General features: G+C 33.5%; 1 protein-coding gene across 4 annotated transcripts in view; it reads right to left on the bottom strand.

The window, feature by feature from the left end:
* LOC143240325 (germinal center kinase 1-like) overlaps positions 1-22,483 on the bottom strand; it is a 104,953-nt gene that overhangs the window by 64,614 nt on the left and 17,856 nt on the right. Inside the window, exon 1 of one of the 4 annotated variants that reach the window (XM_076482573.1) lies at positions 15,231-15,379. The exons of 2 other annotated variants lie outside the window; for them this stretch is intronic. Coding sequence is in view for 1 of the 2 variants with exons in the window: in XM_076482568.1 (XP_076338683.1) it covers positions 13,727-13,861 (135 nt within the window). In the remaining variant the exon portion in view is untranslated. Of the gene's footprint in view, positions 1-13,726; positions 15,156-15,230; positions 15,380-22,483 lie in introns of those variants that run through there. One more of the 4 variants, XM_076482568.1, reaches the window with a different exon arrangement.

Here is a 22,483-nt window from a genome sequence, read left to right as displayed (position 1 = left end):
AAAACATTAAATGAAATTTCATTCTTATCAGTAATGGTTTTCCATCTTACAATCAGGTTGTTAATGCCTTGATTAATCACTTGGCTTTGAAGCAAAAAACATGTCGATGTACCCTTTAACACCTTTCACATTTGCATACGTTTTCCCATCAAGATGATGTTGCAGCGAACGAAAAAGATGGTGATCTGATGGTGCCATATGGTGGGTGGTAGTGAACTTCCCAACTCAACTCCATAATATTTTGTTGCGTCAAACGTGCTGCATGTGGACATCCATCATCGTGGACATGAACACCTTTCCGATTGATGACTGAAGGAAGTTTCTGATAAAGGACTTGAATAAAGTGTTCCTGTTGCTGATTACAGATTTTTGCATTGACAGTTCGCTGTAGATTGAGTAATTTGATGTCCCACCAAATGCAAAGCACCACTTTTAGCGGATGAAGTCCAGCTTTTTGGGTCGGAAGTGTTTTTTTTGTTTTATTATTTTATCTAGGACTGAGCCATTGTTTTTGACGTTTAATATTTGCATAGAAAAACCATTTCTCATCACCGGTGACAATTTTGTCTAAAAATGGTTCACGGGCATTACGCGCCATAAGAGACGAAGCAACGTTCACACGTTGGAAACGATGATTACTGGAGAGTTCGTGAGGCACCCATACACCTTTTTTACGGTATTTTCTTATATTCCTCAGATGTTTATGTATTGCTCCATGAGACATGCCATATCAGGACTATTTCACGAGTGCGTTGCTTTGGATTATACTCAACAATCCTCTTCAAAGCATCAATATCAATTCCAACATGTCGGCCTCTGCTAAAGTCACCTGAACGAAATTTGCTGAACCATTGTCGAAACTTATAAATGTTCAGAAAATTTGCATAAACGTCTTTGATATTCTTTGTAGCTACAGAGGCATTGCTTCCCTTCTTCTATTCAAACAGTATTACATCCCGAATGTGTGTCTCATCATGTGCCATAAAAATAAGGGATTAGAATGACCAAACTTTAAGCATTATAGAGGTTACACTTATGTAACGTTAAAGCGTTTTGTTTAACTATTATAATTGATGTACGTTGTTTTGAGGGTGATTAACGAAAGTGTTCCAAAATGCCACATTAATTTCTTGACAACCTAATACAGGGGTTCCCAACCGGTGGGTCGCGACCCCCAAGGGGGGTCGAAAAGCCTAGTTAGAAGTAGCTTGGGATAACATTAATTTTATTTCATCAATTACATTTTCATGCTCTTACATTTTTTTTTGTTTCGGTGCAAAGCAAAACGTGTGCTACATTAGTTCAATGTCATTAGGTGATATTATGGGTTATGTATGCGTGCCTGTGAGTGAATGTGCCTATGTGTATGTGTCTGCAACTTTATGTATGTGTGTGCTAGTGAGCAGCGAGTATGTGAGTGCACGCGCATGTACGTATGCTTGTGTGTCTGTTTAGCTGTGATTAAGTGTGTGTGTGCTCGCTGTCGACACGTGAGTCACATGTCCGTTGCTGATTGGTGGATGACGAATCGCGCGATTGGCCACGCTCCCTTCCCTCCCAATACTTACCCCATCATTACTCTACCTGCACCCCCCACAAGTAGTCAGTGTAAGAACTACAGTTGCCAAAGCGTTCATTATTCAACAGTTTTATTTTATTTTAACAAGGAGATAAGTAAGCAGTAAAGGTGAGTTGTGTCCATGGCTAAACGGCGCAGATACTCAGAATGCTACCTCAACATTGGCTTCACCACTGTGCTCGCCAACGACGGCATCGAGAAACCACAGTGTGTTTTGTGCCATGCTGTCCTGAGTGCAGAGTCAATGAAACCATCAAAACTCAAGCCTCATCTCGAGACGAAACATCCAGAACACGCAACGAAGGGTTTGGATTTCTTCAAACGGCATGAACGGTGTCTTAAAAGCCAAAGAATCGATAGAAGTGGGTCGTTTCAGCAGCAGAGTGCAGCCGTAGTGGAAGCTTCATATGAGATTGCATTCGAAATTGCTAAACAAAAAAGCCTCAAACGATTGGAGAAACACTTCTTAAACCCTGCATGATGAAAGCAGTAAATCTTATTCTTGGAGAAGCCAGTGCAAAGAAGATGCAGCAAGTATCCCTGTCAAATAATACTATACAGAGGCGCATTTCTAAAATGTCTATGGATGTGAAGGAACAGGTTTTGACTGAAATCAAGGGTTCCCCTTTGTTCTCCTTTCAGCTCGACTAGTCAACAGATGTAAGTTCATGTTCTCAGTTGCTTGTCTTCGTGAGATACATTAATTCAGGTAACATCAAAGACGAATTCTCATTCTGCAGTGCACTTGAAACCACAACAAAAGCTGATGATGTCATGGTAAAAGTTTCAACTTTTTTTTTCAATACGAAGATCTTCAATGAGAAAACGTGTGTGGAGTTTGTACGGATAGGGCACCGGCTATGCTGGGATCGAAATCAGGATTCCAGTCGAGAGTGAAGAAGCTAGCACCTCAAGCAAAGGGCATCCACTGCATGATTCACCGATATGCTCTCGCCAGTAAGACTCTCCCTGCCTCTCTGCAGGAAGTGCTTGAATCTGTAATCAAAATTGTAAATTATGTGAAGACTCAAGCACTCAACACTCGCTTATTCAAAGAACTATGCAAATACATGAATGCTGACCACGAAGTCCTTCTCTTCTACACAGCAGTACGTTGGTTGTCGAAAGGAAACGTTATTAATCGTGTCTTTGAAATGAAAGATGAAATAAAGCTATTCCTGGAGACTCAAGAAAGGAAAGATCTTGTAGCTCACTTCGAAGATGAAGCATGGAATAAAAGGGTTGCGCACCTAGCCGACATTTTTTGACCAGCTGAACAAGCTCAATTTGAAGCTTCAAGGAAGGGAAACACATGTTCTCCTTTTTCAATATAGTCTTCGGGCCTTTGTTTCCAAACTGCAGAACTGGCGTCGGAAAACCAATCTTGGAAACATCGCTATGTTTGAAAAACTTTGTGGAGTGACGGATGAGTCTCAAATCCAACTGGATCAGTTCCTCAAGGATGAGATTACCGAACATCTTCAGTCTCTAGAAAGGAAGTCGAGCGTTACTTCCTGAGCTATCACAGGAACAGGAGGCCCTGGTAAAAACCCATTTTGTACTGAACTTGATGTATCCAGCATCCCAGATGATATCAAAGATGAATTTCTGGATCTAAGGAACGACTCTTCAGCTCGTGATCTCTTCAAGGTGAAATCCGTGACTCAGTTCTGGTGCGCTATGTATCAGTCATACTCCAAAGTCAGCATGATAGCTTTACGTGTCCTTGTTCCATTTGCTTCTACCTACTTGTGTGAGGCAGGATTTCCCACTCTTGTCAATATAAAAACAAAGAATAAGAACAGATTGGATGTTGGAGATGACATGAGACTGGCTCTGACAAACGCTCAGCCACGAATTTCAAAGCTTGTTGCTGAAATGCAACATCAAGCATCTCACTAGCTGGGTTGAATAGCTGTTGAAACCTATGTTAATATTACTTTAAGAAATATATGTTCTTTTTGTGAATTCAGGTTGGACCAATGTGATTTAATTTGCTAATAAATGATTACAGAATTTTTAAATATTGTTTTTTAGATGTTTCTTTCCCTCTCCTTCACAGAAAATAAAAGAAAAATTAAGCTGCTGATAGTAAGCCCTAAGTAGGGGGTCACATGGGTTTCAAACTTTTAGGTAAGGGGTCGCGAGTGCCAAAAGGTTGGGAACCCCTGACCTAATAGTTTTACCAATTTATCTGTAAGTTTTGTTCATTTGTTAAATATTAGTGTTTTTATCAGCTTCTAGGTGAATTTGAATTCTGTTCAAAGGAATTCATCATTTCAAATGATGGAAACAAGAAAAAAGCAATTTAAGGTTAAACTAAACACAACCTCGAGTTTTCATTTTTAAAATCTTTGTAAAAACATTCAGTGTCGTGTGTGTCACGTAACTCCACCTAAACCGCTGGTTGCACCGACTTTTTCGTGGAACCAAACGAATCGTCTCTGTCCTGAGGTCTGTACAAAGGTAAAAATTTTCACCCCACTTCTTGGGAAACCAGGGGGATTTCCCGGTAACTTTCTCCTAAGGTGCTGAACTCAGAAAAACTCCTTAGAGAAACCGGGTATTTCTCGAAAACGCTTTTACTGTGTTTCCCCCGGAAGCAGACCCCAAATTTGGCATTAATTTACATTACAACACGTAAACAAGTTTCCATACTAATTAACATTCGTAATTTTGATGAATAAATTAAATGACATTTAAACTTAAAATGTCCAAAATAATAGTTCAAGCAATAAATGTGAGTTATAGCCGCCCTATATATAAAGACCCACGGTTATGTATGTGTAAGTAAACAATGTTGCAATAAATTTATATTGTAAGTGGATGGAATGACCTGGCATCGTGCTATTTAATATATTAGACTAAAAAGAAAACGTACAAAAACATTTAACTTTACAAAATAACATGTCAAGTATTTACACTTTTTTAAGGCCCGCCATTATCGTCACACCTTAACCCACAAACAACCGATGGGTTAAAATAAATCTCATCTGTTCTTAATGAAGGTTTGTCTGTTGTTGTTTTTTTCAAGTTTGTTTGCGGGTCCGTGATTTATTACAGAATTCCTTCCTAATAACCTAATACTCAGTTTGTTGTTAAATACTAAAGTACTCCAGAAACGCCCTCTGTTATACAAATACTAATTACATTTCATCTACTGAAGCTTTAAACAGGTTAATATTTTTCACAATTCGGTCTCTTGTTTTTCAGCATAAAACTAAAATGGGAAACTTTTATTATAGGATAATCTGTGGTTTCCTCACATATTTCATTCTTAAACGTAAATTTTGGGCAAATGCATTATAAAAAACCCCAAAAGCAGTGTGTACAAGTGTATCAGTGTGCATAAAACAGAAGCACACTCCGCGACACATAACCATGGTTTTAATAGGCATAAATTACTTCCAGTTAAGAACAAGTGTTAAACCACTTTTGTTGTAGTATGCACTAAAACAGAAATAACTGATAAGCAGAAACCGTAATTGTACAAGTGTTACAGTTGGGAAGGTGTAATTTGGTACCAACTAATAACGAACCAATCCAGGGGGAATGTCACCATATAAACTTGACGTCATAATATAGATACCCCGAATTTGGTGTGCATCTAAATTCGCTCGTACTTCTTTGCTCTGTTCTACTCTTAAAATTTGTTCACATTTTAAAAGTTCCACCTAACTACTTAACAGATTATCAAACAAAGCTCTTGTCTCTTGTGTCATAAAATATGTTTAACTCACCAGTGTCACTGTTTGTTTGTTTGTTTGTTTTGGAATTTCGCACAAAGCTACTCGAGGGCTATCTGTGCTAGCCGTCCCTAATTTTGCAGTGTAAGACTAGAGGGAAGGCAGCTAGTCATCACCACCCACCGCCAACTATTGGGCTACTCTTTTACCAACAAAAAGTGGGATTGACCGTCACATTATAACGCCCCCACGGCTGGGAGGGCGAGCATGTTTGGCGCGACCCTCAGATTACGAAGCACACGCCTTAACGCGCTAGGCCATGCAAGGCCCCACCAGTGTCACAATTTATACTTATACAATATTAATTGGTGTATTTTAGTTGTGATTTGATGGTATTTTTACAGACTACTGTATGTTTAGATAAATATTGTGCTAATTAAAGATGCTGTTGTTTTATAAAATGTTTTCTTATTCTCACTCAAGAATAAAAAATTTGCCCAAAGAAGTGGCTACTTTATGTTTGTTTACTTCATTCGTTTACACTGTTAGGTCGATGACAAAACCTTTATAACACGTTTTAATGATTAACATCTAGATCAGTGTTTCTCAAACGGTGGGCCATGCCCCCAAAGGTGGTCACGAACAGGCTTTCGAGGGGGGAAGTTACGAACTCTTTGCTTTTTTTAAGTCCTCGAGGTGTACATTTCACGTTTGTATGAACTATGAAAAACCACGAAAACATACCAGAATTTTTTTCATGGCGAGTCGTGACGATCAAAGCCCAGAAGAAGGGGTTGTCTGGCAAATCCGGCTGAAAAAAACAAACAACTGAGAAAACTTAATCTATGTAGATCAGGTTAAGCTCAGTACATGATGGACAAATTCCCCTTAGAGCAAGCCAGTTTAGTACATGATGAATCACTTTTCCACTGTATTGCGATACATGTTTCTCATTGATCACAGTAAGCCTAACTTCGGTGAAGATTTGTGCTCGTTGAGGATATTATAGAATCAAAAAGCGTATTTGTTGAATTCCGCGTAAGGTTAACCCTTTGGAAGGATAGTCGTCCTTAATTTTGAAGTGCCAGACTAAATAGAAGGCACTAGTAGCTATACTCAACACCATCCACCGCCAAATCTTGTTGGATCTAAAAAAGATTTAACTGTCACTCTTATTACACACACACTGGCCCAAAATGCGGAACTTTTTAAAAAAGTAACTCCAACTTCATAATCCTTCACGCGAACCACTGAGTCACACTCAGTTTAAGCAGACAGGGAATATTCATCAAGTTGTGAAATTGGATTACAAATCCACTGTAAAAGTAGCATGTAATATGTAAGAATATTCATCAAGTTGTGAAATTGGATTAAAAATCCACTGTAAAAGTAATATGTAAGCTTCTTTATTTCTCGGTAAATGATCAAATTTTACTCCACAAGTCTGAGCAATATGTAAATCAAGCAAGAAACGAGTGAAAACCCTTCACGTGAGAAATCACTCGTCTTATTCTTATAAATTAAAATAAATTACATAACGTTACAAACAACTAGAAACAACAAAAATATTAAAATGTATTATAATAGCGTAAGAGAGCTGAATTTAGGTATTTTTCATAAATTATCGTATCAAATAAAAAAGTACTAAATAGACGAAGCACATAATAATGAAAAATTAAACAACAAAAAAACACGCACTAAATGAATCCAATGAAATCATAACCGTAAAACCAATTAATAAATTATTTGTTTGAAATAAAGCACAAAGCTGCACAAGGGTATCGAAACTCGGATGCCAGCGTTATAAGGCCGCAGACATGCCGCTGAGACACTGTGGAGAGGGGGGGGGGCTCTCAAGAAATTAAAATACACATCTATATTAGAAAACCGCAGACAATCACAATATTATAGCTTCTCTCCATAAGCCATATTTTACAAAAATAATACAACGTCTACGCATCTTTTACGCACAGGGATGAATAATTATTGTACAAATTATCCCGAAATACACTGCGCGACAGCTAAGTCTCCGACATCTTGGAAATTACATACTTCTAACTTGGCTAATCACATACTTCTAACAGATTAAGTATAACGCAACTGTTTCGTGACTATAATAAATATGGGCAATTGCTTTAACCCCACTTTTAATATTTTTATAATTGATAACGATCAGTTTAGGGAACTTACCGTGTTTATCCTCCCATTCAATATGTGTGTGTGTATATATATATTAAAAAGTCGTATACCTGCTCAGCTATCATGGGGATATATGTACGAATTTTTGTCCTGTCACCAAATCCCCGCTTAGGTGACACTTCCCAGAACCCCCATGCAAAGACTTAAAAAAAAATCTTAATTACCCCTCTTAAGTGCTACCACTCCTCTACACGCAAACATTCATTTGACAAACTTCTTCCCAGGGATGCGTCAAGTTTCTAAAATACCCTATTTAAAGTAGATTGTTGTTTTCCATTCACTTGTTGGTTGGTTGACTGCCGCTTTAACAGCCTTTGTCGTCGATTGTCACACAAGTAACAGGCTTTTGAAATAAACGTTCATTACAAATAGTGCGACTTTGGTTCTTTTTAAACATTTATTGTTTATTGATAATACTCCGGACATTAAAAATATCATTACGTATATGTACGCATGGTAATCATCAAACCGTAAAACAAACGTTACACTAACACACGCCTCAAAAAACTTCCACCATGAAACGGTAAGGTCACAAAGGTTTACTAAACACTAAGCGACCGAAACAAATACAAATACACTATACTGTAACTATTATCAAGTACCTGAAACAGGCAGACTGTTAACGCATCTTAAGCAGTGTTTTCTGTAGCCTTCCATTAACTATTATACTTAATCGGCCTGGCATGGCCAAGTGGTTAAGGCACTTGATTCATTACCTGAGAGTCGCAGGTTCGAATCTCTGTTGCACCAGCCATGGGAGCATTATAATGTGCAGTCAATCCCAATATTTGTTGGTAAAAGAATGGGGGGTGATGACTAGCTGCTAAATTAGGGATGGCTAGCAGAAAATTCAAAACAAACCAAACTTATTCGTAAGTACAAAGTTCTCACAATGGACTATCCTGCCAATAGATTGTATCAGAACTCAATTTTAGCGTTATATTCCATTAGTCTTGCAGATGAGCCACCAAAGAGAAGAGATCCACACAGAATAAGTTTAATAATGAAAATAGAGTGTTAATCACATCAAAACAGTGAAAGAAAAAAATTATAAATTAATTGTTTATTTCTAGGGCATAAGCCTTTTAAAGAGCATTAATGAGTCATTCATTCATGACATATGACTTTAACATATTTGGCATCAAAATACATGATAGTAAATATTCTGACCACACCCAAACACTGCCATTCTTTAGGAGATTAGTTTAAAACAAACAATAATTTATTTAAACTCATATAATTATAAGCTGCTATTAACGTGCATGTTAATGTTTTCTTTTAGCAAAGCCACATCAGGCTAACTGCTGAGCCAACCAAGGGGAATTGAACCCCTGATTTTAGCATTGTAAATCCGTACTTACTGCTGTACTAGTGGGGTGCTAATATGCATGCAGTGGTTTCTTTCGAGAGACTTAATAAGTAAAGTAAATAATTCATGCTATTTATTGGATTGGTCTGCCTTTGGTCACACCTGAACTTCATGTACAGGAGATATCTGGTATTGCTATGGAAACAGAATTACTTAATCACCAAAGTTGAGCCTTAAAAGAAATTATGACAATGTTAGATTTACATTTTCAAATAACCCAAGTATGACTGAACCTTGTCTTGCTCTTAGGAATCTAAATGAAAAGTGAAAAACAATGCATCTTTAGGGTCATGCTTTTGGATGACTTCGTCTAATTATTCCAAACTCAGTGGTTATTACTATCAACAGAATTAATTACACAAATCTGAACAACAAGAAAAATCATATAAATTACCATCATGTCAAACACTTGTAGTATTATATATAATTCAAAAATGTATGAAAAGTTAGCTATCTATTGATCAAACAATCAAGTATTTTCATAAAAGTTTTGAAAAAAATGACCTTTATATAATTTTTTAAAAAATTTAAACCAATATTTTGCCTTGTATATTATGTGCTAGCTCATAAAATGTTGGTTAAAATAGAATTTTGTTTGTTTATGTCTGGGGTATAAAGGTAATTTTTTAAGTTTTTTTCATAAAAAAAATGTAAATCACCGAGTGTACATTACAAATTTTGAAACACAACAAAAAATTAGGGAAGTGTAAGATAGCAAATTCCTAGTTATTAGGAACTCAAAGTAAATAGAACATGCTTAAGGGTAAACATGTGTATTTTTGTGTATTTTAGTAAGCCAAATAGTGAAATAAAAAAAACTAATGTCAGTGGATAAATACATGCATAACAAGTAACAAACAGTAAAAAATATCATTCTATTAATAATAAAAACTAACAAATATGGAAACTTCCACCAAGAAACTATAACGTTACCGAGATCTATACAGGTTTACTAAACACTATATAACTGAAAAAATACTTTATTATAACTTTAACAGAACTTTATCCTACAGGTTCCTGCTCCAGCCTTATGTATAGGTAATGAAAATATGTAAAAATGGTTTACTATTAACATTCATTCTACCTACTCTCAAGTTACACCCCCTACAAATATTCTAAATGTACATAAACTAAGTTCACTAAATCACAATGAACAGGAGTATCTTGGAGAATACGTTTAACATATTCTCTTAACAAGAGACTTCCAAATAAATTATTTCACATTATGAACTACTCATAATGGTGTTGCTGTAAAATGCACTTCAATGATAGGAAAATCTTTAACTTATTTGAACTTATCATTATTGGACATCATTAATTACTACTATTTCAAATATTCCTGTTATTCTGAATGTGCAGTATTCCCTTTATATTTCCTAACACTGCTAAAAAATATTTCTATTTTGTGCTACTTTAATAATGCATATAATTTACGATGATGTGGATGTATTTACTAATAAACGTTGGTAAACAACAACGCAGAGCACATCACTAAAACAGGTACCTTAAGTAACAAAAACGTAGACAGAAGTAAGACGTGGAAGACAATTTTCACAAAATATTTAATATATTTCTGTGCTGTTCAAACAGCATAAAAAATTCAGTAAATACTTTATAAAATAATGGAACTTGTGTAGTCACAAACAGGTTTTAAACACAGACCCTCTACTCTTGTTAACACTCTACTGCTTTTGATTTCATCTTTCAAAGCAAATGTGATTACAATCAATAAATGTATGATGAACAACTTACTTTTCTATTATAGATATATTGCACAAAAGATTATGTTTCATTTTATCTGTTTGTTTACTATAAATGTAAATAATTAACGGTATATAAAAAAACAGTTGCTTCTCTTTGTAATACTAAATATACTTGTAAAATGAAATACTAAGAAAATATACATCCTTTTACACACAAGATTATATTGGTGGCTTCACAAGCAATTTCATAAAAATACTGAAATACATTCCCCCTCATTATTACTCTCATATTATAATGGCATAAACAATTAAAAGTACAAAGCTAAAATAATTACGCAGTAAATAATTTCTTATGTAATTATTTTAATTTTGTACTACTTTTAACTGTGCATGCATGGTGCACATGTGTCATTTTAAATTATTATTATAATGGTTTTTGGAAAACAAACAAACTTACTGACAATTGGTTTTAAAAAAAATCTAAACTATGTATTCAAAAAATTATTTGCATGTTCATCACTTTATTGGTTATGATGTTCATAATATCATACGAATAAAGTAAACACAAAAACTACCAATAATATTTCAATTAATCCCATTCAATCACTGCTGGTTAGGTCCCTTTTTGTACGTATTACGGAGAAAACTATTTATTTTTCACAGTTTTCTTGGTTAGTTACTTACACTGAGTATTGTTATAAGCAAATAATACATTGAGATTTTATAAGCTGTAACAAAAATTAACTATCCAGTCCAAAATAAGAACAAAGAAAATACTATAGACTGCTTTCACATATTTCAGGAAAACAACTAAATCCTGGTATTAACTTGCACTGCAAGTTATTTAATTGGTACAATAAAAAATTGGCTTTTATAGCATCAGTTATTTTTTTGATGTATTCAGAAATAGCTGTTAGCTACTCAAGTTTCTAAATATATACTAATCCACACACTGTAGCTGCTAAGTATATAATGTAATGCTATTTTTAGGGTCATACATAAGATTTTCTGCCTATTGAAGCTAAAAGATTTCCACCTGTGATTGTAACACCAAAATCAGAAAACTTCATAGGTGTACAATGAAGAAAAGTACAACTAATCCCTAAAAATATTTGGAAAAAAGACATTATATAAATAAACGTAATAGCCTTACTGACCTTAACAATGATTAAAAATTCAAATTTAAACAAGGAAGCACAAGGATTAGACTTTATATTTGATGTTCATATTAGATCAAGAGTAAAATAACTGACAGAATTCTATTAAACTTTCTCAGTTTTATATCAGTAAAAAAACAAAGTTAAGCGTTATAGGTGTTTTTATTTGTTCTATAATAATGAAATTTTAATCTAAGTGAAAGTTGCCTTTTATTGTTTTTATCATCTGTAATAAGTTTAAAACATTATTTGTCAGTTTGTGTTTAGATGTTGTTCTTTACAACTTGAAGTGGACAAACCATTCACAATATTAAAGGAAATAAAACATTACAACTTTAATTTGGGATAACACTAAGTGTTAAGTGTAGAAGATGGTAATTAATTTGCATAAATCAAATTGATAACTACCCCTTTTTTATACCGACATCTTTAAAATGGTATTGTGTTTCCTGTTTTATTGTTGAAGTTTTTTTATGTGGAATAGTTTAAAGTGAATGTTTTGTCACTAAACTCATTATTTCGTTGTAGCTACATTCACATTTCACTGCTTGCTGTTCAACATGTAAGTCATGTAGCTGTGATTTCTTGAGATTCACTTTGTGTAATAGTGTGATACCCATGTCACATTCAGTATGCAGGTAATGGTGTAGTAACACTAAAATATGTCATTCAACTTGCAAATAATGCAGCTGAGTCCACTTGAAATTCAGCATCCAACCAGCAAGTAACGATACAACACCTTAGCCATCAGCAATTACAAAAAGGTACATTGGCTACCTGACAGCATAAAAGTAACTGTTTTTAACTACATGGTCTATGGAGTACAAGTGATGTCTTGGTAAATGGTATATAAATAATGATGTAATCAATCTTGTGCAATCATTGAGTTGCAGTAATTGTCTATTCTACATCCACTTTGCAGGCAACGATGTGGCAACCAACTGGTATTTACTATCTAAATGATGATGTGCAAATTTTCCAAAGAACAACTATTACTCATAAAAATGAAACTGATGAAACCAGAAGAAAAAAAGAGGTATTGGTGAAAAATGTTCAACTTTTAATGATACTCGATTTGCTGCGTCAATAATATTTGACTTAATTTTTTATTTTAACACAAAACAAGTGATAGTATGCTCTATACTACCTACTTTCTTTAATAAATAACTGACAATTTCTAATCAGTAAGATAGCATATTATATACAAACATTAATGTTAACTACCTACTTTGTTTTATAAATAACTGACGATTTCTAATCAGTAAGATAGCATGCTCTATAAAATCATTCCTGTTAACTACCTACTTTCTTTTATAAATAACTGACGATTTCTAATCAGTAAGATAGCATGCTCTATACAAACATTCCTGTTAACTACCTACATTCTTTTATAAATAACTGACGATTTCTAATCAGTAAGATAGCATGCTCTATACAATCATTCCTGTTAACTACCTACTTTCTTTTATAAATAACTGACGATTTCTAATCAGTAAGATAGCATGCTCTATACAATCATTCCTGTTAACTACCTACTTTCTTTTATAAATAACAGACGATTTCTAATCAGTAAGATAGCATGCTCTATACAAACATTCCTGTTAACTACCTACTTTCTTTTATAAATATAACTGACGATTTCTAATCAGTAAGATAGCATGCTCTATACAAACATTCCTGTTAACTACCTACTTTCTTTTATAAATAACTGACGACTTCTAATCAGTAAGATAGCATGCTCTATACAAACATTCCTGTTAACTACCTACTTTCTTTTATAAATAACTGACGACTTCTAATCAGTAAGATAGCATGCTCTATACAAACATTCCTGTTAACTACCTACTTTCTCTTATAAATAACTGACGATTTATAATCAGTAAGATAGCATGCTCTATACAAACATTCCTGTTAACTACCTACTTTCTTTTGTAAGTAATTCTATAATGCAGACAACTTTTTAAGGAGCTCTATTTAATATTGAAAATTTCTAACCAGTAACAAACGAGTCAATAAATAAAGTTAACACTCACATTGGAAGGCGTAGTCGAACACCAATGTTGTACGTTAGTGAAATTGTTGCTGCAACATTGTTGTTCGGGGTTATGTCGTAGTCGGAAACAATCCACTAGCACCACCACATCTGAAGCTGCAAGTTTCCACTTCATGTGAAAAGCTTAAACTACAGTCTGATCCAAACTGCACATTCAATTATTTTTCTTTTCTATTAACAAACACTTGTTCATTAGTTAAAATTATAAACGTTTATCCTGGACAAATGGTACTTCCAGTATCTTTAAACACTACTTCAACAAATACCAAGGATTTCATCCTTGACATCAAATTAAAACTGACATCTGAGTCTACGGCATTTCCTCTGCCATTACCTTGTTTAACATCACATTTGGATTACTGGTATTACCAAAAGAATCGTATACAGTTATTACATTACTCATAAACGTTTCCAAAACAATAGCACCGGTGCTATAACTTGTTCGACTATGTTACATCTTAAACACACACAAAAGTAACTTGATAATTTATCAACGAACCTAACGTCCACCACAATAACACTACAAAGTTAGTGATTCAGGTGGATGTGGGATCGATTTTCTCTATCATAGAAATTAAAGTTATGCACAAAGTCAATTTCAACTGCAAGCCACATATCCCGTTTGGGGTTTGTTAAAAATCTAGAAACAACGAACTGCAACTTCTCGGAGATAGCCGCAAGCACTATTGTAACTCACGAAACAGGCGTTTCTTCCCACGTAACAATATCTTTTACAAAGTTGTACAGTCCAGAGACCTCAGCCTTCTAATGGTCAAGGTCACGTCATTGGTGGCCAATGACCGCCAAATACATATTAAGGTATTCGTCCATAAACTATGATCCAGTACGTGACAGGCGTTTCTATTAGAATAAGCCTACGAACTTAAGAAAACAAATGTTTGTACACACCTTGTAAGGTGCTCTTTTTCAGTTCGAATCTAAGCTCGTTATGTTGGTGAAGGGTTTTCCTAATCTTACTGTAAGACAGCTTGTTCCAAAGATCTAGATTTACTGAAGGAAAACACATACAAAAACTTTGCACTAAGTTGTTCCTGAATTCGATTTATCTTACATTAGAACTTTTTTTCCTTCTCGTTTTCAGCATCTCAAAATTGTGTAAATCACTGCATGCTACTATGAAGATTTGTTACACATTACGAGATATTCACAAAATACAGAGTAACATTCTGAACGCTTATAATTACAGTTTAAGCGTACAAGAAGTTTCTATCTCCATAAACCATTGGCTTATGTATAAAGTTCTCGGAAGGATGCTTTACGAAACAGCCTAAGAGGGCAACTTGCCATTCCAAACCGTCCCGTGCTAGTGTTCTTTTAATCAAAATATTAATCTCATATATCTTTACCAACTTTTCTGTACACTTTGAAAACCCTTCTCTTTCAGGTCGGAAACACTATAAAGATTCGCCAAGCAAACGACTGTGTGACTCACGCAGTGTGCCAAAGTCGTGTACGTCACTTACCTTGCAATGTAGATGTGGCTGAGGCAGGTAGAAAGACGTCACACAGCGTTCCAAGCGGATAGCCACGGCGTAGGCTCCACCTTCAGCCGAGCCACTACGTCGCAGCCTTACCTGGCACAGCTCAGAAGCCCTCGCAAAACACACGTTCTTAAGAACTTTAATCCGGAGGAACTGAACCCCTTAAATAGAAACCTCACCAATTGTCTAAGTCCGTCGTGTTTTACAAGAATTAAAAGTTTAATGTTTATTAGAGTTCCAACAATATATTGATGATATAAAGCCATACACATATAAAGAAACTATTCAACAATATCCCTATCATATAAAGCTACACACACAGAGACTGTTTAATAAACAGTTGATTATTTAAGTACAGCTACAAAAGGATGGGTACGAATTTTCCTTTTTATCCTATGACTTCGATCTGATTATTTATTTGAAAATACATGTAGTTGTTATGTCTGTGTTAATTCTACATTTATTCATATATAAAAGTCAGATAACAAATGTTTCAACCATTGGTAACAAGGATCATCTTCAGTATGCCCAATGAAAGTATGTGCTCTCTTTTACAGCGAGACGAATTACTTTACTCTGTTGTACAATTAAAGACGAAAACCGTCCGACATGGCCAAGTGGTTAAGACACTTGATTCGTACTCTAGGGTCGCTGGTTCGAATCCCCATCACACCAAACATGCTCGCCCTTTCAACCGTGGAGGCGATATAATGTGACGGTCAATCCGTTGGTAAAAGAGTAGTCCAAGAGTTGGCGGTGGGTGACGATGACTAGCTGCCTTCCCTCTAGTCTTACACTGTTAAATTAAGGTCGGCTAGCGCAAATAGCCCTCGTGTAGCTTTGCGCGAAATTAAAAAAAAACAATAAAGACGAAAGGCGCTGACAGTAGGATATTCAAGAACTTCACTTAATTTATTCATGAGCAAGTTAAGACTCCACCTAGAAAAAAAAACGTTTTTTTTTTTTACTTTTTTGTTCTTGAATTAATAAAACACTAAAAACAACTGACCGATGACACACTTCTTCGATTTTGTTTCGTATTATAGCCTCTTGTTGATATAGAAAATGACCCCAGAGGTAATATGGAAATAATAACACCAACGTACAATTTAAAACCAATTCATTTTACAGTCACACTCATGTCGGTCACGATTACAAAGCATAACGCTTACTGATATAACGAAAATCCCAGCCTGGTATGATTTCGTGAATCACCAACACTATTAGCACTACATGAAACTTCGTGCAAGTTACGACACATACCAATACTATAAAAGTGTAAGAACAGCTTTCTGGTTTGTTTGTCGTTCACTCCCTAACATCATATATTCAAACTGATTCAAAGCTGATGAAATATGTTGTATGTATATTCAATTTCACAACATGCAGTTTTATTGCCTACCCGTGTACTATACCGTGTCGTAACTCAAGCGCTCGTACATAAGATATTACACAGCATTTTCCAAACTACCGGAACAACTTATTAAAACCAGCCAAGTACGAGAAAATGTTGTTTATATCTTGTAATATGTTTCAAAATAATAAAAAAAATAAATCCATAACTATAATACCAGAAATATATTACCACTAAACCCCACAGACACCGACAGAATTCAATTAGTTTTTTTACCACAGTTTTATAAACTATTTATGCAAATTTCCTGTGGGTTCACGGATTAGATTACAATGTTTTAATAGTATGCAATTTGCATAAAAAAGTATACAAATCACCATCATCATATTAATAAAAGACATTTTGTTAATATAAAATCAACGTAAGCGCCATCTAGGGAGAAACAAAACACTACATAAAATACCTTCCAATATTATATATACATAATTTCACTATAAATATACTTTCTAAATTGGTTGTTTAAAATTGAATCAAGGTTTATACTAATGTTATATAATTTAAACTCTATTTACAAATATAAATATATTATTCTATACAATAATTCTCAACAACTATTATTAAAATTTCAAAAAGAATTTCTCTAAAAAAATTATAATTGGCTTGTTGATTTATGAGCACAGAAGTACACAGTGGATTATTTGTGTTCTATCTACCACGAGGAATCAAACTCCTGATTTGGATGTTGTTAGTCCACAAACCTGCCACCTATATTTCTCTTCTTTCAACTTTAACATACCAATGAAAAGTGCTATAAAATAATTTCACTTGTCATATACTTTAAGAAATTTATTATATTAAGTTTTTTTCCTTGCAATGAAAATAGTTTCACTAAAATTAAAAAGCAAGACTCAAGGTTATTAATGTAACTGCAGTGTAGGTTTAGGGAGTTCTAAACTGTTAGATGATACAGTATGTGTCATCAGACTGAAAAATGGGAGGTAATTAGGCCCACACCACTTTTATTTATCCACATTGTAGAACAGAAGCTTCATATGAATTTAGATATACAAGCCAAAACAATTATGAGATAAAGTTATTTCATAACATTAGTGAATTAGAAACTACTATGCTAAATTTTATTATAATATAGAATGTGATGTAGATGTCCCAAACTCGGATCTCGGAAACTACTGTACCAATCATAACCGAGTGATACTTTTATAACTAGGTAGTATTTTTAAAGGTGAACAATAAATGTTTCAAATTTAACCAATGAAAATTAAATAAAAGTAGTGAGTTTCAAATATAAAACAATCAATAAACTTAAAAAAAATATATTTGTTTTTCTTTAGTGAAAATCTCAAGTGTGTTTCAACAGAAAAGCAAGGTACTTTCACTGATAACTGTGCCAATAAAGTAACACTTCGATAAAAGCTAATCTGTGATGTAATGCTGTGGTGATATTTCATTTTTAAACTAAACCTTCAATAAAATAGTTTTTCTCATGAATTGTGAAGATTATTGAATGTTAAGTTTGAGTACAGTGTTGTAAATCTGTCAGACAAATCCATGAAAGGCTGCAAAAGCAGAAGCCTTCCATAAAAACTAACAGTTACACCTATCCTCCAGCAGGTATTTCTGTTAGCAGCTTTAATGTTTTAAATATTTTATACTCCAAAAGTGTAAAATCTTAATGATGTATAAATGAGCACTAGAAAGAAATTAATAGACACTTCTTAGTGCATATCTTTGGTCTAAATACTCTAGTATTAATTGAGGTGAATTTATGGAAATATTTAAGTCAATATTCTTTCTATGAGAAAACATGAACACATATCCACTGGTTTTTAACATGTTTTGTGACTTAAAAGCATAATAAGTATTGTGCTATATTTAATGTTCATAATGTAGCACAAACAATTTTATTTGTATACTGAAAACAGTTTCTAAATGACTGCTAGTATTTGACACAACTGAAATTCATCCCTGCTTGTCAGCAACTGTTTTTGTTTCATCAATTCTGACACTGGCATTGGTGTATAAACCTTATAACAACAATCAATGAAGATTTTATAAAATACTGTATTGCACATTTTATAAAATACTGTATTGCACATTTTCATTGATAGTGATTTTGAATTTACAAGCAATCTCTGAAAGTATTTAGTACTACAGTAATTCTCCAAATGTCTAAAGCTCAGATAGATGGAGGTTTTGGTTGGCTAACAGCCCACTTCTTGTATAAACTACTAATTGAAGCTTTAGCTCAACTAGGTTAAATAACTGTATACAAAGATATGCCTACAAACAGCTGCAAGTGATGCCTACTTATAAGTAAACAGCCATAAATACACACATATAAGGACTGTCAGTTTTCTTTAATGATCTAAATGTGTACTGTACAAATGCACGTGTTTTGCTTACATAGTCCACCAAATTATCTTAATTGGCTATCTTAAGTGATATTTTTTATACAGGTTTTGAACTATTACATTTTAAGCCTAAAGAGATTTAAGTTTTTGAAATTATTAAATACACTATAATCAGCCAAATCTTATACTGTTTGTTTGTTCTGTTTTTAGAAGTTTCAGAACAAACAAAAACTGCAAGAACATTTTTGACAAAAAGATTTCAATGAGCTATTTATTAATCCACTAACATTATTTCACCTTGTGATTCTCTCTCTCTCAGTTACAGCCTTAATTATATTATATCTCTTTTGTTCATAATCAGATAATTTATAACAATAATTTGGGATTAATCAGCTTGTATTTGTACTTGGAAGTGTAATTATCAAAATTATTTAACACTCCACAATCATCAGGCTGTTAATTCTCTAACTGTAGTAATTATTGCAGTCTTTTCCTCGACCTTGTTTAAAAAAATAAACTTCTAGTGTCATTGGTTTGGTATAAGAAGCTTTTTCACTTTAGGTATCTTGACAAACTTGTTCATGTATACAGAAATGTTTTTGTTCAACAGCAGCTCAATGCACATCAAGCTAGTGATTAGTATATTTTTACATATGTACTGTCCACTCACACAATTCTGTGTATGTTAAAAACAGTACAATTTTATGATAAATTAGTCAAACTAGATTTCTGTATCTCACAGTCCTTAGGCAAAACTAATAGTAAAAATATCATTGTCTATAACAAATATGATAAGAAATCCTTTCCATGGTTCTAAAATTGTTAACTACATTCTTGATAAAAAAATAAACATTTTTCAGCAAATGACTAAATTTCTCTCACGTGTTATGCATTTATAATTTTTAAAATTTGATTTAAATACTAATATACAAGAGCTATCTTAATTTGAAATGTTGCTTCTGTACAAAGGGTTGTCATAGCCTATGGTATAAAACTGCAAATCCAATCAGTTTGCAGACCATCCTTGTGGCAAATGATGAAAAGGTTACAAACTCTGCTCCTTTTGTTGTAAACAAGTTAAAATTTCATTATAAAGGAGAACAGTTGACACCTATAATTGCTATAAATTGACCACTTTTGAGATCATTACATCATGGGATTTTGTCTGTCAAAACTATATGGATTCTTTGATTACAGAACCATGTGAGACAAAACATTAGCATTTGGAAGGGATATTTTTATTGTTGAAGCAAGAAAAGGTGTGATTACTGTATGAAAAAATAAACTACTCCACAAATGACTAAAAATTACACATCAAATATTGGATGTATTGATGTTTAATCTTAATCTTGTAACAAGAAAGTTTAATTTTATAAGTATTTCATACAATGAGAATAAAGTCTTTTCTGACACAAGCACTTTGAGGACTTTCTTAGTTTTTAAATTGTTTCATATTCCTCTGAAGACCTGAGTATTATCCAAGTGCTTTCCAGTTATAACATTGGTTTTAAAATTTCTTTAGAAACATTTCTAAAATTTGGTATTGCAAAAAAAGATATAATTAAAAATAATTAGAACTGAAAAGTTGACCAACTGATTAGTCAAAAAATAAGATTGGTCCTCTGACCACTGATTTTATGACTTCTTAAAAACTGGTCAAATAATATAAATGCCCACATATTATCCAAAGTTTTGTATGATTTTAGGTCATAAAGTCTCCCTTCTGCTCATTGGAATTACACTAACATGTTTCAAAATGACCAAGTGCTCAATCCAAACAAGAAAAAAAACTGTATTCACTCTCACAGCATAATATTTGTTACTTTTTTATATATTTTGTAAAAATATATATATACATAAATGAAATCAAATGCACATATTTCAACCAGAATTAAAGACATACAAGTTATACAACAGCAATCTCTATCATTTACAAATCCTGGAATACATAAACATCTTCCAAATGCAAAAATACTGCAAGAATAATAAATTATGAATCTTTATTCCCGTTGCATATTTTGGTTTACACCATAAACGTCTTAAGTTTCATAAACATTTTACATCATTGTAAAAACAGTCACCATATTATAAAGGCTTTTATAGACCTAAGGTTTGAGTTTACAAAAATCTTTTTTTCTTGTTATTAAGTTTGTCAACAAAACTTTTGAAAACATAATACAATTATAATCTGAATTTTGATGTTGCTAAACTCCAAATAAATTGAAAAATAAATGAATTAAAATACATTATATACAAGAAAAATGAACTACATGCTCATTTATTGTGGAAACTGAAATATGATTGTTAGCTTGTTTTGTTTTTCTTTTTTTGAGTCTCCTCATGTAGGTATAACTAGTGCATTTATTTTGGATTTTAACCATTTCATGTGAAAATAATCAATTAGTTGAGTTTAATTATTTAACGAGTCAAGCAATTAATTATTTAGCAAATTCCACTAATTGTCTAACTCTGACTTAGGCCAAACTTTACAAATAATGTTTCAACAGAAATTTTGAAACTAGTGGTAGGACTAACTCAGAAATGAAAACCAAACAGTCACATACTTCCAAAGATGTAAAATAAAACTAACATATTCAGTAACTCAGTAGTTGATCTACAACACTCTAGCAGACTCTGTAACTAATCTAACAACATATTGATGTTTTATTTTATTTACATTGTTTTCCCACGTCTCATCATGTCACTTCAAACCTGGAACTCTCTCTGGTCAAAACAATACAGTTACACAAATTATAAAACTGAAAGTGCTGCCAACAATATTTTTTTATTTTTTATTAAATAACAAAACAGGAAAATAAAGAGTTTTGTTCCAATGCAAAACTGTAACACATCATTGGACCTTCATTATTCATAGATAGTTTTAATATATTTCTAAAATTCATTATTTAGTGATCTTGGCAAAATCACTTTATTTATTATTGCTTCACAAATTAATAAGTTTCAAACTACAGTGGTACCTCAGTTCTCAAACAATTCGGTTTTCGAACATATTGTTCTAGAAAAAAATGTCTTAGTTGTCGAACATAAACTCGGTTCCCAAACCAAGCTGTCATGACCCAAATCCCGAAATAACCCGATTGAGGACCCAAATGACCTTTTGACCATTTTTGGCCCACGCCAAGCTTGCCAAAAACATTTTACCCTCATCTGTCACTCAGTCCACATCCCCCCTAAAATCTGTTGTGAACGTTCTCATTTTTCTTTGTTTTGTTTTTTCTGAATATTCTAATTAAATGAGTCACCATGGGATTAAAGAAGGAAAATGAAAGCAGCAAACCAAAAAGAAAAGTTGTTAGAGCTACAATAGAGGTGAAAAAAAATCTCATAGTGAAGTATGAGAGTGGTGTTCTTGTGTCTGACCTTGCTACACATACTGAAATATAAAGAGGCCATCAAAGGAGCTCATGTTGCAAAAAAAGTGACAGTGCTTACAAAATGAAGATCACAAACAATGGAAGAGGCAGAAAAACTGTTGTTGATTTTGGTAA

The sequence above is a fragment of the Tachypleus tridentatus genome, chromosome 13 (assembly GCF_004210375.1).
Source record: "Tachypleus tridentatus isolate NWPU-2018 chromosome 13, ASM421037v1, whole genome shotgun sequence".
NCBI classification, from domain to species: Eukaryota; Metazoa; Arthropoda; class Merostomata; order Xiphosura; family Limulidae; genus Tachypleus; species Tachypleus tridentatus.
Note: the sequence above shows the minus strand (reverse complement) of the source record. Positions and strands in the feature narration are given on the sequence as shown.